Source organism: Dermacentor andersoni, chromosome 10 (genome assembly GCF_023375885.2).
Source record: "Dermacentor andersoni chromosome 10, qqDerAnde1_hic_scaffold, whole genome shotgun sequence".
In the NCBI taxonomy this organism is placed as follows: domain Eukaryota; kingdom Metazoa; phylum Arthropoda; class Arachnida; order Ixodida; family Ixodidae; genus Dermacentor; species Dermacentor andersoni.
The window spans coordinates 5,652,555-5,670,550 of record NC_092823.1 but is presented as its reverse complement, the minus strand read 5'-3'; the positions used below and the strand labels follow the sequence as shown (position 1 = coordinate 5,670,550).

The following is a 17,996-nucleotide window of genomic DNA, read 5'->3' as shown; positions in this document are numbered from 1 at the left end:
AAATAGGTCCCTCAGAAGAATTGGAATCTGCAATGAAAAAAATCGACTCTGGGCGGTCGTATATCGCAAAAAAAAATCGACCCTCATAGGGTTAATGAAAGTTGTAATGATGTCAACAACTGGATACAGTGTTGCATTTACTCTTTCTTGTTGTTTCTATGTATGTGTGTATGGATGTATAGTAACGTGAGTGTAAATGCCAGTGTACCCTTGCTATTACTCGACACGCCATGCATCAAATGCACATATAGCATATCAGTGGACATTCTTGTTGCGTTGAGTGAATAATAATTATGTGTTCAACCAATTCTTTTTTGTGTAACCGTTTCATGTATTCTTACTGCAAGTGTGTATGTGTGCGGGCTGAGGGAGGCCATGGGTCTTGTCTCGGACATGTGCTGCCTCACTGGTGGTGTGGGGCTCCCGTCGTGGGCGACACTTTTGGACAGCAACTAAGCCTTTTCGCTTCTGGGTGCTGATGGCTGTGTCGTCGGCATGCGGGGAATGGCGCGCGCCCGAGCCGGCAGGGGCTGTGGCTTTTTCGTTCCTGCGGTGGTCTGCACTTTAGTTTATTGGTTTTTGTTTGGTTGCATTTCTTTCTTTTCCTTCTTTTGTTTTTTTGGTTCAAAACAAGAAATGATTATGCCCGTGTCTGAATCGTTTACTTTTCTTTGTATAACTGCATTGATCCATAACTAGCCTATGGCTAAAGATACAGACGTTGTCGCATACCAGTTTCGGTTATTTGAATAAAGTTACTGTTACATGTTTAAAAGAAAGTGTGTGACCATGTGAGGCCCAAGCTGATTGTTTTCTTTGACCTTATTATCCAGAAGGAATTCGTACCTTCTGGACACAAACCATCAATAGCACATCCAGAGAAGTGGAACTGGTTTCTCCACCACGACAACGCGCCTGCTCATTAATCACTCATTGTTCGACAGTTCTCAACTTCCCAACACATTACAGTTCTTCTGCACCTCTTCTGTTCATCTGACCTTGCCCCCTGTGACATTTTCTTGTTCCCAAAAATAAAATTGAGGCTGAAAGGGTGTCGGTTAGCACAGGTGAAGAGATGCAGTCGGAATCGCCGGAGGTCCTCAACGCACTCACACCAGAAGATATCCACAGATGCACGGCACCATGGCAGAAACGTCATGATCAGTGTATTCACGCTCAAGGCGACTACTTCGAGGGAGACAGTGCCGATTCGAAGTTATGGTGAGTAGACTTTATGATCAAATTACGAGCAAATTCCCCGAATCTTCTGCTAAACATAGGTCTGCTGTTAAAGAGAGAACCACAATGATGTTCATAACACAATTATGTCTCTAAGTCTTTAGTTTTGGAGGGAAAATAGCATGGGACTCTATTCGACATTCTATTAGTATTACAGTGCTTATATCAATACCACATATAACCATATATCGGTTATAATGATGAGTTAACTTAAAAGTATAAACATGACATTTGCTTTGCCAAGTTTCCCATAAATGAACGATGCTGAGATGAGCAATAAAAACAACGCTAAACGACAGGACAAGTGAAGGGACACAGACAACAGCGCTGACTAACAACCAAAGTGTCTTTATTCTTTCAGTCAGTATAAATATGCTCCGCCGCTATCTGAAACCACAGAATCAACAGAATTGGGCATGCGCAGGGGGATCGCAATTAATGCGATAGGAAGGCAATCTCCTTCGGAAGGAGAGAAATAGAAGGCAGGCTTACACATGCTTCGCCACTAACGTGAATGTGGAAAGCTTCGGAAATAAGGTGTGCGCGGTCATCACGGTATTTTGACAGGTAGGTCACACCTTCGAAAAGTGGCTTCGAAAAGTATTTGCGAGTATCTGTCACCATTGCCATGCACTACACCACAACCGTGCACTGATTGTGAAAGCCATGGAAGGCATTGCGAATTGGCGCAGCACACCACAAGATGACGCCAGCTACTTCGCGTCTGTGCCCCCCCGCTATCATGCTAATAAAGTTTTTTCCTCTTGCTGCCAACTATCGTGCTCCACACATCCAGAGAAAAAAGAAAAAGAATTATTCGCATCCCACACATTGTGAGAATCGATGTAAGCAAAGCTTTCTGTGCTGCTTGTGATGACTGAAATTAATTGGCAACAATATTTACAGCAAATATTTAAGTTCTTGACTGTCTAGTGCAATATGAGCGAGGTGAGTTGATGTTGAACGTTACCGTACGTGCACCACTTGGGTTTGTCTACATAGTACACATAACACACAGCAAGACGTGTTTGCTTGAGGCATTGTTGTATTCCACTGTTCACAGCCTGCGAGAAGTTTAATGTTGTTATTGCCTCATACGATGCATCACAAGTGTTGACTTTGATGCCAACACAAGTGTTGGCATCACAACTTTAATTGACTTATGGGGATGTACGTGCCAAAACTACAATCGGATTATCAGACATGCCGTAGTGGCAAACTCCGGATTAATTTTTAGCCTGTAGAGTTCTTTAACATGCACCTAAATTAAACTACAAGAGAGAGAGAGAGACAGACAGAGAGAACAACTTTATTGTTTGCCCGAAATGGGGTCAAGGGAAGAGGAAGAGGGGGAAGATCCTCTTCTGTCTTCTTCTCCCTTTAGACGGCATCCAGGAGCTCTTGGGCCCGGGCGGTGTCTTCAGCCATCCGGATGAGTCGGACTTGCACTTCCGGGTCGGAGGTGAGCAGTGCGGTCTCCCACTGCTCCACAGACCTGATTTCTAAAGAAGAGTGATCTTTCTGTTGGACGTGACTACATTTGAGGGGTCGCGACCAAACCATTTGCCTTTGCAGATTTTGCATTCGGCTGTATACAGTCCTGGGTAACAGCGGCTGTAGGCTACAAGGTTAGGGAAGGTGTTGGTCTGGAGCAAATGCCATGCCACCGATTGCCACCTAGTTAATGTTCTGTGTGCTGTAGGATACTTGACCCTCACATGTTTATTATGATCAAGGATGTCTCGGTTGCCACGGAAACCTGTCAGCAGGATGTTGAGTGCTTTGGATGACACATGCCCCCTTGCGAAATTTAGGATGGCCAACTTGGAGTCACTCACAATAAATTTGTATTTGGAGGAGGCCATCATTGCCAGGGCATGCCGCCTCCTCCCCAACTTTCGGCGATGTTGTCAGGATCATGCCAGACGCGATTATCCCCCTGTTGATTTGCTATTGCTATGGCCATGGCACTGCGATCGTCATAATCAGTGGTGTCCACGTAGACTACCTCCGCAGACATCTCGAATCTTTTCTGCATTGTCTGTGCTCTTGCCTGTCTCCGTTCGGCGTTATATACCGGGTGCGTGTTTTTGGGTAGTGGCGGAACGTAGCTGTTGGTCCTGATCTCTGCTGGGATGTCCAATATGGCTGCGGATCGGGATTCGTGAAGAGCATTTTTGTATTTCACCTCCATTGAAATGTGGCTGCAGCGGTCAGAATCGGACTCACTATCTCAAGCAACGCCATAGCCACCAAGCTACCACAGCAGGCACAGAACTGTTGATTCGACATGCGACTGCTTCCATAGCATCACGCTTCAGTGCTTTAATGCTGCTTTGAGTCTGCACACTGAGCATCAGTTGTCCGCTAGACAAATTTACATGGAGTTTATTCTTCAGAAACAGCAGAAACGTACTGAACCGCACCATGAACTTCAATTTATCCAGTTGGTCCGCAACTGTTGCCGTGAATAGTACAGTAGTAGAGTTGTCTTGCCTTCTTACATCTCCTTTTCCCACTCCCGCCCTCACCCTTCTATAGAAGTTGCGAGTGGAGAGTGGCAAAGCTGTTGCTCGTTTCATGGCTGCTTCAGTTCTACCCATTCTCTGCCTCCTCTCCCTACCTCCTCTCTACCATTCTATCTACCTCCCCTCCAGAATGTTGCACATTAGTACAAAGGCAAGTGCTACAGTTTATGCAATGCTTCTTCAAGGGGGGGGGGGAGTCATGGAGCCATCAAAAGGCTGTGGTGGTGCCCAGGGAGCTCCAGAAGGCAATGGAGAGGTCCAAAGGAGTTTCCCGAGTCACCTTTTCTCTCTCCTGCGCTGCTGCCATGTATGTATATGCACACTCTGAACCACCTTCAGACACGGTGTACAACCCGACGTGGTGTGCAAGACAGCAACAGTGGAAAGGTCAAAGGAAGAGGCACAGAATGCTTTGCTTTAAAAAAATGCGAAATGCGAAGTGGTCCCCATCCTTTCTACAATCTATTTTTTTCACAGAGTGCAGAAACAAGCCGCGGAAGCAGTCCCGAAGCAACGGGCAGCGCAGCTAATAAAGATGGTGCCGACGGAGTGCAAAGCTCTGCCACTTGAGACGAAGCTGAAAATTTTACACGACTCAGAAAAGCAGGAGTTTGCACATTCAATGATATCGATGATTCTGAAAACTGGAAGGGGTGAAACCAACACGGTGGAAGCCGCTGACATTGCCGAGCTCTGGGAGCATGTTGCTGCTAACGATGAAACAGGTGGTGCTTCGATGTAGGAGTTTCTGAATGCAAATAGTGCTGCCTCCTCTCCGACGGGGCGACCACTGTCGCAAGAGACAGTGGCGTTGTGCGACAACAGCAGCGGCAGTGACGACGAGATTGACAATAACCTGTCTCTAGCACTGACTCTGGTGTTCACGCAAAGTTTACAGTCGTCAATTGAGTCACTCATTAATTTCATGCATGCTAAACTATTGCCGCCAGTGTTTGCATAGCATATGCACACTATGTACACTGCAGTTGTGAACCTGAAACTCCTGCAAAAGCAAGCGCAGGTTTCTGACTGTTTCAGCACGCCTAATACTTTTACACACTGTTTAGAGGTATAAAAAATGTTTTTATTTTTCACAGCACACATTCTACATCTATTATTTTAGCACAAGCAGCAAATTACTTAGTTCAAGAGTCACAAAAGTATGTTCAGCAGATTTTTTTATTACGGCAGTCCAGATATAGCAATGGTATGCTATAACACTCAGATTTTTCTTTCTTCGTGATATTGTTATAAGTGGACCGCAGTGTAAACAAATATCTTGCAGACCTTCATACACTAGAACTGAGCTGTAATCAGTGCTCTCATACTGACTTGGAGTTCCCTCTCATAAAAGCAGACACTGCTGTACATATATCATGATATCTACGTACTTAAGAGTTAGTGCTGCATTCTTGTTATGCAATGCTAGAAGACTTCTAAGCAAGTGCAGCACCTGTTTTTCTTACACGAGATTTGGAAGCATTAAGCTTTGTGATACATTTTACAACATTCAATATTCAGCTTTATTTTTCTTTATTTAATATGAAATCTATTATTCTATATTCACCCACCCCAACTAATCAGTCAAGAGATGACAAGAGTTGCAGCTTTACTGTATTTGTGCAAAAATATAAAAAGGATTTGCTGATTCATTCAGCATTCCAAAGGGCGTTCATGTAGTCAGCATTTGTTTATGGTTCTTTTAATACATACATTTAATAATTCTACACTTGGTCAATTCAGACATTTTTCTCGGTTCCATAAATTCCAAGGAAGTTTTCACTGCATGCTACACTGTCTCTGAGGAAAACGAACTGAACAGACACAACCGCCTCACAGACAAAGGCAAAGCAAACTTCGCTTCAATAAACAAATTATTCATTTGAAGCGCAGTCAACTTCCATTAAATCGACCCTGACAAGGTCAATGAAATGGATCGAACCATCGGGCAGCTTGAATTAAAGAAGAGCCAGAAAAAATATCCAAACAAGCCGAGCTTTCATTTGCCAGCATTTGCCCGACTCTAAATTACCCCTCAACCGAACACACACCCACTTTTTGTCGGTCTAAAAGAGAAAACTAACGCAGAAACAACACTGCAACTCCTATAAAGAAAGTTTAAATTTAATGCGCCTCCAAGTTTGCAGCAAGAAAAGTGTGGTGTGTCTCTGATACCGGAAATAATAAAAAAAAAACAACGATGAAACCAGCAAATTTTACCTTCATAGAATGGAAATTTATTTATGCTTAAGCAGCAACCACAGGCATGCAATATTCAATCAACAGGCAGACGCTGTTGCGCAGTCGCATTGCAGCATGAAGCAACCAAATGGACATGACATCTCAAAAGAAAGCAGCGACAAATTTACATTGTAGTTCAAATAAATACATTTGTGCACAAGTAAATAAATCGCAAGTGTACCACAAGACCAATGTTTAAACAAGCTGTATTATGCTGTCATCGCCAGTGGAAATCTGTTGCAGGCCGCCAGCATGAATTGCCATGGCGCCCTCTCTGGTGAGCAAAACTCAAAAACTTTTTTGCGGCTTTCGGTGGCGTCTGAAGCCTAACAGCATCAAAACAAACAATTGACCTCAATATTATCTACAAGACAATACCTATACATTGTCCTTAGCTTGAGATGAGATGAAGCGATGGTACAATTTATTTTATTGCTGTTAAAGCAGACAGCAAGTGGCAAGAGCAAATTCAGATAAGACTGGTTGCTTCCATGTTGTTGCGCAATCACACTGTCCCTCGCAGAAGTCACTTCATGGGCTTCCGGGTGACAAGCAAAATTTTCGGGCTGGTCAAAGAACGGAAATGCAAGAAGCGACCGACTGCCCTCTGTGATGACAAAAACTGTCACTTGCCACCGTTGCTCGAAAATTGTGTGCGTGTGGTTGGGGTTTTAATGTCCATCATCACCACCACTCTCAGACAGCACTTAATTACTGTCTGAGACAACAGCTTGTCATCGTCCATACAATCCATTGCGTGCCTGATATTCTGCATTTATCAAATGACTGAAGTCGAGACTATGACGGAAGCCCGTCTGGTCGGGATGATGCATACTTGAATTCCTAAATTATGGAGTTTTACATGCCAAAAACACTTTCTGATTATGAGGCATGCCGTAGAAGAGGACATTTTGACCACCTGGGGTTCTTTAATGTGCACCTAAATCTAAGTACACAGGTGTTTTCACATTTCGCCCAATCGAAATGTGGCTGCCGTGGCCGGCTATGTTGGGCCGCCATGGTCCAACACCATCGCCACTGAGCAACCACAGCGGGTCACACTTAAAGGGAAGAGGTCCGGACACCAACTAAAATGGTTTAAAATACAGTCGAACACGGATATATCGAACTCGAAGGGGATCGCGAATTAATTCGATATATTAAAAATTATATATTAGAAACTACAGGCCCTGAGACTTTACCTGTGGCGGACGATGACCTACTGATCGGCGCATTCAAGAATGACTACTATTTCCGCACACATGACGCAACGTAATGCTTTATTTGTGTGAAAAAAAAATCACCTATGTTGGTCTGCTTCTTCGCCTTGGAAATGAAATTAAAAACACCAACCTCGATCTTATCGAGGCTGTTCAGGTGCGAAAGCCTGGTTCCTTCCATGTCACCGCAACAATGGCGAATCAAGCTGAACGCTGCCGCCACTTCAGCGGCGGATGGATGGAATGGATGGATGGAAGGTAGGAGTGTCCCCTTTGAAACGGGGTGATGGCAGTTGCCACCATGCTCAGCTTTTTATTTTGCCTTTTATTTTTATTTACCTGTGTTGTGTGTTATTAAAATTTGCGATATTCTTTAAATATGTCTTCCTATCCTTTTAACCTTATGTCACCTCTCTGCTTTTGAGCCACCAATCCTCCAATCGCCTTTTGCTAATTTCCACCGCATATTTATTTACATGACTACTGTTATCTCTGAACCCCAGGGCCTCAGGAAGCGTGACTGTGGCTGCATCGACATCAGGATTGATACCATCACATTTTAGTATGAGGTGTTCTATTGTTTCTACATATTTACCACACACAGTACATCTGTCTTCTTCTTCGTTAAATTTCTTTTTATAGCTCCGCATTCTAAGACATCCTGACCTAGGGCGCTATTCTGGAAATTTCGCCATTTTCTTCGATGCATGACGTAGGCGCGACACAAACAAAATGGCGCTGGTGACCCCATTTTGCTTACGTAACGTGACGCCAACTTGACGTTTCGCCTAAGAAACTGAAATGAAGGCGCTGAATGTGGCGTCATCGGTAAAGCAAAACAGTTTTCCTCCGCAGTAAAAATAAAGCAGCTATCTCAAAGCGTATGATTATTACGTCGCAAACGTTTCTCGCTTCCGTCATCTGCTTCAACAGCTAGGATGCGTGTCCGCGGAAAATGGAATGAGTCATCGCATGTTGGTGCCAACGCGCTTGTTTTCTTGCTTGAGACAACATACGCGACATACCAGTGGTGATGCGCACACGTTCTAGGCCACGTTATCGCTATCTCGTGAAACGCAAGTGACTCAGCCTGACTCGGCTGGCTGAGAAATGGCCGAATATCACCGATAGCGTTGCGGGCGCCAGAGATATGCAGTAGCGCGACGCAAGCGCCGACGCTGCCATCTCTTGTTCATTTCGCTGGTTACTCGCACCGCGGGAGGAAACTTCAGGGCGCCGCCTGGCGTGCATTTCTTTTTATAAATTGGAAAGAGGCCGTTGTCCTAACTTTTCATTGTGCGAAAAGGCATGAACCTTGATTACAATACAAATGCAGCAGTGAAAAGTGGACAACATTGCCGAAAGTTTGCTATGTTCAACCAATATTATTTCGTATGAACGCGTTGTTTTAGAAAATGATGGCCCCAAACACAAATGCCAACACCACCCGAGAGCGATGCAAATACTATGAGCACACATTATGAACAAAAGATTTTCGTGGCGCCAAACGACGGGGAAAATGTCGCAATACGCATTCCTCTCAGCTGCCATTGCATATGGCTGCTCATTAGCATAATTCGCGCGGCTCGTCGCAGCAAAAATTATGGCGGAAAATCTCAGCAATGGCGGCCCAGCGCAAGGTCACGCATCGTCAAAATGACGTTTACGAAACAGCCCTTCCTGTGACGCTCCTCACGAGATATTCCTTCAGCCAATCAGCAAGCTGGCATGGCACATATCTTGGATCGCCACCACATATTCGCGCAATTGCAGATGCATTGCACTGGCTTCTGCACGCTACTGCTCACATTCTCTTTGAAGCGCTAACATCACAATATATCTGCCAAGGACCAAAAAAATGTATTAGTCCATAAAATTTGCAGCTCCACGTCACGTTTCGTCATCTTGATGAAAACGCAAAATGACATTTCGCAAAACTTCCGTTTCCCGGCACAAATTTCAAGGCACGTGAGCTCTCCACAGCCAATCGGGGAGTAAACATGGCGGATAATGGCGGCCGTGCAGCCGCCATGTGTGTCGAGAATAGAGCCCCTAGCTTCAAAGAGTAGGGCACTGCCTCTTGAGTTATCATAAAACGCTTCCTTCCTGATCTGCTGTTTCCAGTATCGATATAGTTCCACACTATGCTTCTTTTCCATTGAATTTATCCAATTTTTGCCTTCCCCGTATTTAACTTGTCGTTTAATGCTCTGTCTTTCTTCATCCTCGTGTCTGGCATACTCACTGGTTAGGTAGCTTCCTAGTTCTTTTCCACCATTGTGAGTCAACGCTTTCTGTATAGGCATTTAAATACCTTAGCTGCCCACCTGTTATCGTCCAATTTCCTCAGACGTTTTTCGTATAGGATATTACTCTGAGCTTCCCTTGCTTCCAACGATGCCCAGCCCCTACCCCCCTGCACTGCGTTGTTTGTAGTTTTCCCATGGACACCTAGTGCTAACCTTCCCACAGCTCTCTGATTTACTTCTAGTCTCAACTGAACCTCTGCCCTTAAACACAGGACCGCATTCCCGAAAGTAAGCCCCGGCATCATTACTCCCTTCCAAATACCTCTCAGTACCTCATACCTGTTGTACCCCCACAATGCCTTATGTTTCATTATCCCGGCATCTCTTCGCCCTTTTGCCATGAGAGACTGTTCGTGCTATTCCGTGTACATCTGCCCTTTGTTTATCCATACCCCGAGATATTTGTATTCGGCCACTCGGGGTATTTCATGGCCTTGTATTGTAAGCTCCTGATCAGTTGTATCGTTGAAAAACATCCCACCGAATTTAGCTGCACTAAAATTGAAACCTAAACTGTCTCCTTCGTCTTCGCAGAAATTAACCAGAGTTTGCAAATCTTCCTGGTTATCTGCTAACAGTACAATATCATCCGCATACATTAAACCCAGTAGTTGTTCTTCAACAACCTTTCTGCGTAATCTGTACAATCTGCCTAATTTCTGCCTAATCTGTCGTTGTAACCTTCTTTTCATACTTATCATATAAAGCATGAACAGCAGCGGTGATAGAGGACAACCTTGCCTTAATCCTTTGTGTACCTCGACAGTTGTCGTACTCTTAATTCCTTGCCATGTTATTTCAATTTTATTTTCTCAATATATTTCCTGTAGAAAATCAATTACCTCATGACCGATACCTTCATCTTCTAATATGTTCCACAGGAGTTCCCTGTTCACGTTGTCGTATGCACCGCTTATGTCCAGGAAGGCTAAATACAGAGGTCTATTTTCCGCCTTAGCTATTTCTATGCACTGGGTAAGCACGAACAGGCTATCATCTAAGCGCCTACCGCTTCTGAATCCGTTCAGAAGTTCTCCGAGTATTCTATTACTTTCTACCCATGACTGCATTTTTAATTTCACCGCCTGCATCACCAGCCTATATATAACTGATGCTATCGTAATTGGTCGGAAGGACTTTATGTTCTCTTATCACCTTTCCCTTCATATATCAAACTGATTTTACTTTGTCTCCAGCTGTGCGGAATTTGCTTATTTGTTATGACTGCCTCCAATGCTTTTATCCGTGTTTCCTTGCTTCTTGGGCCAAGTTCATTATTAACTTGATTGGAATTTTGTCTATCCCCGTGGACGAGTACGAGCATGTAGCTGCCCCCTCGTCCGGACGATCTTCGTCGCCACACAAGCTGTCACCCTGGGTCCCTGCGACTGCAGCTACAATGTCCTCGTCAGCGAGGCTCGCAACAGCCTGAACATTGCTGTCAACGTTCACAAAGTCGTCAGCGGACACTTCGGCTGGAATGGCAGCCGGGAAAAGGGATGACAACTCTCGAAACGCGTTGTCTATGCACTCGTCGCCGTCTTCGCAGGTTTCGGGAAGTTTGGCCGTGACGAGGCCTGCCCTCCGGAAGCAGTTGGCCACGGTATCCGGCTTCACGTCTCTCCAGGTGCCCGTCATCATTTGAATGGCCCCCAGCAGGTCAACCTTAAGCTCGGTGCCCATGTGGAGGTATCAATGAGTCGCGTCCTGTAACCGACCTTGAACGACTCAATGATGGCCTGGTTGAGCGGCTGCAACTTCGCTGTCGTGTTCGCCGGCAGAAACTTGAGCTCGATGTTTTCGAGCTTACAGGTGGTGTGATGGGCCGAGCAGTTATCGACGAGAAGGCAAGCGTGACGCCCCGACTTGCCCAGTTCGGTGTCCCAGCCTTGCAGCCATTCTGTAAAGAGCTCACGTGTCATCCACGCCTTGTTATTGAAGGCGTAGCAGATGGGGAGCTGCCTACAGTTTTTGAAGCAGCGCGGTGCCCTTGCTTTGCCAATCACAAAGGGCTGGAGCTTTCGACAGCCATCCATGTTAGGTGTGAGTAGAACGCTCACGCGGACTTTGCTCATCTTGCCCCCGTGACACGTGCTGCCCTGGACGTCGAGCGTCTTGCTGGGCAGCATCAGCCAAAACAACCCGGTCTTGTCGGCATTGAAGATTCCCGCGGGAGAAAACTTCATGCAAATTTCTGGCCATTCCTTCGAAATCTACTGCTGGATATCCTGGCTGATGACAGCTCCGCTTTCGCCAGAAATGGTTTTGCCAACTATATTATGGCGGTTTTTAAACCTCTGCAGCCACCCTGTGTTGTCGGTGAAGTTGTCTTCACCGAGTGCAGCGGTGAATCCACCGCTGCATCCACCATCCACCAAAATGTACTTAGCCCAGACCTCTAAAATCCACGCATAGAGAGCCTTTTCAACTGTCTCATGGGCAGGAGCGTGCACAGGACAAGCTCCCGACGTTCGTTGCTCTGCCGCTTTCGACTTAATGTCCACCTTGTTTTTTAACAAGGTGCTTAGAGTGCTCCGAGGAATGCCGAAGTCGTCTGCCACCGTTGCACTTTTCTCGCCCGCCTCAACGTGCTGAATGGCTTTCAGCTTTGTCGCAAAGTCCGGTTCTTGCGCTTCTTGACACTGCTTGTGCTTGCTGCGGCCATTGCTTCTGCGTCAGCCCAACGATCCAGTCACACGTGTCGTGAGACGCACGCAAAACAATAATGCATACGAAGCAGAAGAATGCGCACAAAACACAAGAATGTGAGCAGCCTCCGCCAACAAAGCGCTCGCGATGGCCACCTCCGAGGGCGACAGCGATGTACGAAAGGCGCGAGCTGTGGTTGCCTGAGCAAAACTCGCGAAAATGCAACGACAACAAGAAAAAAAAGGCAAAAGGAGGAGGCCGCTGGTGCCTTCATTCCTGGCTACCTTTTCCGAACCGATCACTATGGTTATGCGGGGGAAGGATGACAGACATAGGGAGAGAGAGAGAGAAAAAAAAAAGCTGTACTGCAAGTCGGAGAGTGTGCGCAGCGGGATTACAGTCCGAGCCTCCCTCCCTCTCGCTCTCACATTTTCCGAGCCTTTTGGGGCAGGCGCGGTGCCGCGAAGGCGCGGAGCTCGCGGGTACAGTGAGTGCTGAGCTTGCATGGTGATCTATATATCCAATGGCGGGTAAAAATATTGTTCGATATAAATGTACGAAATTCTATACTTTTACACAGAATTTTCAAGGGGATAATTTACGTGTTCGATACAGACAATAATTTGATATATGTGGGTTCGACATATCCGTGTTCGACTGTATATATTTACATTTTGGCTCCCCCACGGAGCCTTGTGCATAATGAAACAAGTAGCAGAGCAGGCGCCCTTTTTATGTGCAGCTCAAAACATGGTTAAGGCACCTGGCATACATTGATGGCAGATTTAGGGTGTCTACCAGTTGACATTTCCAAATTCCCTGAGTTTTCCAGGTTTTCCCTGAGCACCTTTGCAAAATTTCCTGAATGAGCCAGAACTTTGTTTGATGTCAAAGCAGGCTGACACCATGTTGCTCAGTGCTGTCACTCTCTAGTAAGCATCTTGAAACAAAAAATGACTAAATCCAGTTTGAATAGTAAGAAGAAATATCCATTTTGTTTAAAAAGAAAACAGAGGGCATAGCAAAAAAAATGGCAAAACCCATTCCAAATTATGTCGAACATTTTCGAATACGAATGAAAAGGAGATGCATACATAAGTAAATATTTTTGAATATGAGCTATTTCTATCAACTGATAGCCACTTATCGGTATGAGGCCTGAACTTTGTCACAACTAAGATTCTCTCTCTGCAGCTGGAAATTCAACCTCAACTGTCCTGACATACTCTCAGCCCGTACACACCATCTCAGTGTTAGGTTTCGCTGTTTTAAAGAGTTTATTTTGGTTTCAATGAGGGACACCTACATCTCGGTGTCAGCCAAGACTTTGTTTTTTGAGCTCAAGCTTCTTCAACGAGGCGGCGGCACTCTTCCTTTCCCTTTGATTCCTCGGTGCATCGGTCCTTTCTGTTCTCATCCTCCTTCTGCCACGTGTCACCCCATGGATCATTTTAAGCATCGTCTTGGTCAGTTGTACTCGGATTCCCTAGGGGCCGCGAAAACATAAAAAAAAATCGGGCGGTTCGGAAAAAAATGAATGCATGTCTTTAACTGCCCTTAAGGGCTAAAATTGCCACAGGCATGCCCCAAGAAGCTCCTAAGGTCTGCCAGTACACTCATTAGGCATATCGGTGCTCGTACTGTGACAGGAGATGAGGTGTACGCGTGTATAATTAAGGAATACATACTGTGTCCCTTGACAATTACCCCTTCCCATGCTTGTTAGCCTTCACCGCGTAACACTTCTGTACTAAGGCAAAGCTAACTTTCGGAGACACATTACGCAACGTGTTGTGCTCTGTGAGCTTCGAAGCCAATCGCGAGGATTACAAAGGCGGAGTCGGTGCCATTGCTGACAACGGCGAATCCTTTCAATGAAAAACACAATACCGCACGGCAAACATAATAGCGAATGTAGAAGCAGCTAGGCCTAACGTTGCCGCGGTGAATATCGCAACTTTCACGGCCTATAGGGGGCACCACCTTAAATCCAACATGGCTCTCCGAGAGATTAAGAACTAGAGCAGTCGGTGCAGTGCTGCGGTCGTCTTGCTCAGTGACATGTTGTTTCGCGTCGTCATATTGTAATGTCTCTTCAATTTACACGCCTGCTGTCGTTAGTCTGTGTAATGGCTCATATTGGGCGAGCAAAACGCAGGAATCGAAGCCTACTTGAAGGCGAGAAAGTCCTAAATGCTGGTCATCTTGTGTGCTGCGGCATAAAAGTGTGCACGTCGACGTCCGTGACTGTTGAAGGCCTTTACATGCAAACTTTGCGGCTTCGAAGTAAACCACAAGAGCTGTGGTTTCAGTTTTACAGGGACGGTGTTATTAAGAGAAGTCACCGTGCCTTCTATTTGCTATTCTATTAATTTGACCTCTTTGAACGGGTACCATGAACTTTTATATGGTGTGGTGCTCTGCAATTTGTTACTTAGACCGCTTGTATAAGCCACCGTGTCGAGAAAAAAGACCCTTCCTGGTGTCGCGCGACCGAAATCCTCTACATCGACGGCGTGAAAAGCAGTTCTAAAGCAGCGTGTTGTGTGCGAAAATTTCTTGTCTGATTATCCATGCCTGTGTTCTCAAAGCTGGATGTTGAACACGAGAAGTAAACAAAAACCCATATATGACTGCTTTTGCGAGCTAATATGATAACCGTTCACCCTTGTAATTTATTATTGCGCTTTATGCATGTTGTGCAAGCTACAGTCTTGCGGTAGTTTTACAGCCTGCGTGAGTCCTACCGCGTCTTGCCTAAGACAGGTCAAGCGATACCTAGCCGATATTTACCGGTATGCGGCAATGCTCGCTTCATTCTTCCAGTTATCTTTATAAAATAATATACACGCAGATCAGCTGAGGGTTCGCTACGCAAATGCTGCACAGTAGTTTAACGTTTGTTGGACTAGGATTTGTTACCTTACGAGTGCAGTCATTTGCGCCGGTGCACACGTTGCAGCCACGCATCGAAGTGGCAGACGAGGTACGAATTCCAGGCCCCTCTACACCTGCGTCACTTTGCTTCGATGCACAAATGAGAAACTCATCTCTCTGTTCGAAAATGGTGGAATGTCAAGCCGGCGTTGCAAAGCACGAATGCATGAACAAGAACAAGAAATTTTGAAGCAGGTACAAGGCTTCATGGAGAATGTTTGCGCTCCAACGTAGCCGCAAAGGCATGAGTGGCAAGGACGCAAGCATCAGTCATCCTACAACACATTTGAGTTAAGATTGCACATTATTTCTTTCCCTGCACGTAACATAGAGCTATGGCTGCGTCTTTATGGAGGTGCGTCTATTCGCGATTTCAAGTGCTCGGAATCATCACTCATCTGTCGTATTCCAAAAAAAGTCCTCCGGCATGAAGTGCGCACTGCAAATCTTCATCGCTTATGTGACAGCTTTGCCAATCCGCAGCTTAATAATCAATTTCTTCCTAATGGACGCAGCCGGTGGGAATGAGTGAAGGTTCACATCACCTACCGCATAACTATCACTCGGCACCCATTGTGGAACACAGCAAATACGGTTACTTCCATGATTGCTCATTCTGAGCATGTTAAGTGTCCTTCAGGTTCCCACAGGAGCTTTGAAGGCGTTAAAACATCTACCAAAAGTGAAGTAAAAGCGTACACAACACCAATACGCCAACCGAACGGGCGGCAGCCAGCGGCGAGTATAATCTTTCGATTGTTTCCAGCCGCCGCCGCACGACGGCGCCACCGTACGTGAAAGTTGCGAATGGCTGCTAGCGGATCTGTGTGCGAGAGTGCTGGTTCGAGGCGGCGAGATAATCAAAATGGCGGCGGTGGTGGCTTTGATTAATGTCATTTGAGACATGCAGTCAGGGCAATATACATTGACTATATGAAGTATGTGGTGGTGCCGCAAAGCCGTGCGAATTATAGGGCATGTTTGAAAAATCGCACGTCTGGAAAATCGGTCGTTAACTACTCTGGCAATACCTCGTGCCGATGACACGGCGTCAATGATGATACGTTGCAATTCCTCTGTTACTGGAGCCAGCATTAACACGATTTTCGTTCCCTTTCAATAAAGTTACAGCTAATTTTCCCTGATAAGAGCACAAGTTCCCCGAGTTTTTCCAGACGATTCAAATTCCCTGAGAATTCCCGGTTTTCCCGGTTGGTAGACACCCTGCAGATTGCCTTCGTTACGATCAAATGACTCCGCAACAATTATAAACGGATGGCGGCCCCTGCCTAGACTAAGACTTAGCTAGTTTGTCTTGTGACACGTGCAATTCTTGGGAACACCACAGAAATGTGACACGACTTGCTGCTGCTGCTACCTTAGCATGTAAAATAACTTATCCTTTAATTAGCCTTTATAATCAAAGATTGAACAAGTAGCATCACCATCATCATCACGCTATGTGACAAATTGTTCTGTCACTGTTTCGTGATGGTAATGACGTTAACTAGGCGGTCTCTGGCAAGCAGGCAATGAGTCAGCCTATGCTCTGATTTATATGGCATTTCATGAGAATGCACATGAGGCTAATACAGTGCAGTCCACTTGTTATATAACGATACCACATATAAAGATATATCAGTTATAATGATGAGCCGACTTAAGAGTATCAACTTGTGCATTAGGGCTATCAGAAAAAAATATATATAATAGTATGTTATTCACAGCATATCAGATATAACAATCGAAATTATGCCTTTTTGATGGCATTTTACATGCAGAATAATCATGACATTTGCGTTGCTAAGTTCCCCTTAACCGACATGGGGCAAGAAGTTTGCCTACGCAAATTCGGATCTGCCGCCATTACCGCGCAGCGCGTCCCGCCTGCGAGCCAATTGCGAAAGCCATGGAGAGCACCGTAAGCTGGCGCAGCGTGCCACAACATGGCGCCAGCTGCTTCGCGTTCGCATCGCTGGCAAGCGCCTGGAAGAAAAGAAAAAGCGAGAAGTGAACCATGCCTGCGCTCCCTTTCTACAATCTCCCTCTCTTTCTCAGCGAGCGCGGAAATACGCTGTGGAAGCAACAGTAGGTGCACTGACAAAGCGCAAAGCTGTGTCGCTTGAGATGAAGCTGCAAATTTTGCAAGACTCAAAGGACAAGCTCACGCAGTCGATGATATCGACGATTCTGAAAACCGGGAGCGCTACGACTATGAAGGCCATGCTGATCAATGGAAAAGGCAGGCTTTGTGCCTCAGGGCAAAACCACCCCATCTGTGAAAACAACACGGTAGACGCCGCTGACATTACTGAACTCTGGGAGTACATCGTTACAGGTGATAAAATAGGTAGGTGGTGCTTCGATGGAGGAGTCTCTCAGTGCAGATAGTGCTGCCTCGTTCTGCGAAAAATTTCCGGCGGAGTGATCATTGTCGCGACAGGCGGCAGCATTGTGCGACGAAGGCGACGACAGCAGCGGCAGTGATGACCAGATTGACAGTGGCCTGTGTTTTCGTGCACAGTAAATTATTGCTTCCAGTGTTCGTGCAGCAGTTGGAAGCGATGCACACCACAGTTGTGAACTTGAAACTTCCGCGAAAGCAAGTGCACATTTTGGACTATTTCAGTGCGCCTAACGCGTGACACGCTGTTTACAGGTGTAATTAAAAGTTTTATTTTTCACAGCCTACTTTCTACGTCGACTTTTATTGCAAGTGGCAAATTTGGTTTAGAAGTTACAAGGGTACGTTTGGCAGCTTTATTTTATGGCAGTCCAGGTATAGCAATGATCAGTTATAACGATATAATTGTTTATGCTTCTTGATATCGTTATAAGTGGACTGCACTGTATACAAAGACACTGATGGAGTT

The 17,996-nt window shown here is 45.7% G+C and overlaps 1 protein-coding gene across 3 annotated transcripts in view; it reads right to left on the bottom strand.

The window, feature by feature from the left end:
* The window catches only part of LOC126519718 (uncharacterized), an 88,153-nt gene that overhangs the window by 16,822 nt on the left and 53,335 nt on the right, over positions 1-17,996 (bottom strand). The window contains exon 5 of one of the 3 annotated variants that reach the window (XM_055065358.2): positions 2,533-2,741. The exons of the other annotated variants lie outside the window; for them this stretch is intronic. Within the exon in view, the coding sequence (XP_054921333.1) occupies positions 2,571-2,741 (171 nt within the window). The 3' untranslated portion in view covers positions 2,533-2,570. Of the gene's footprint in view, positions 1-2,532; positions 2,742-17,996 lie in introns of those variants that run through there. 3 annotated transcript variants of the gene reach the window in all.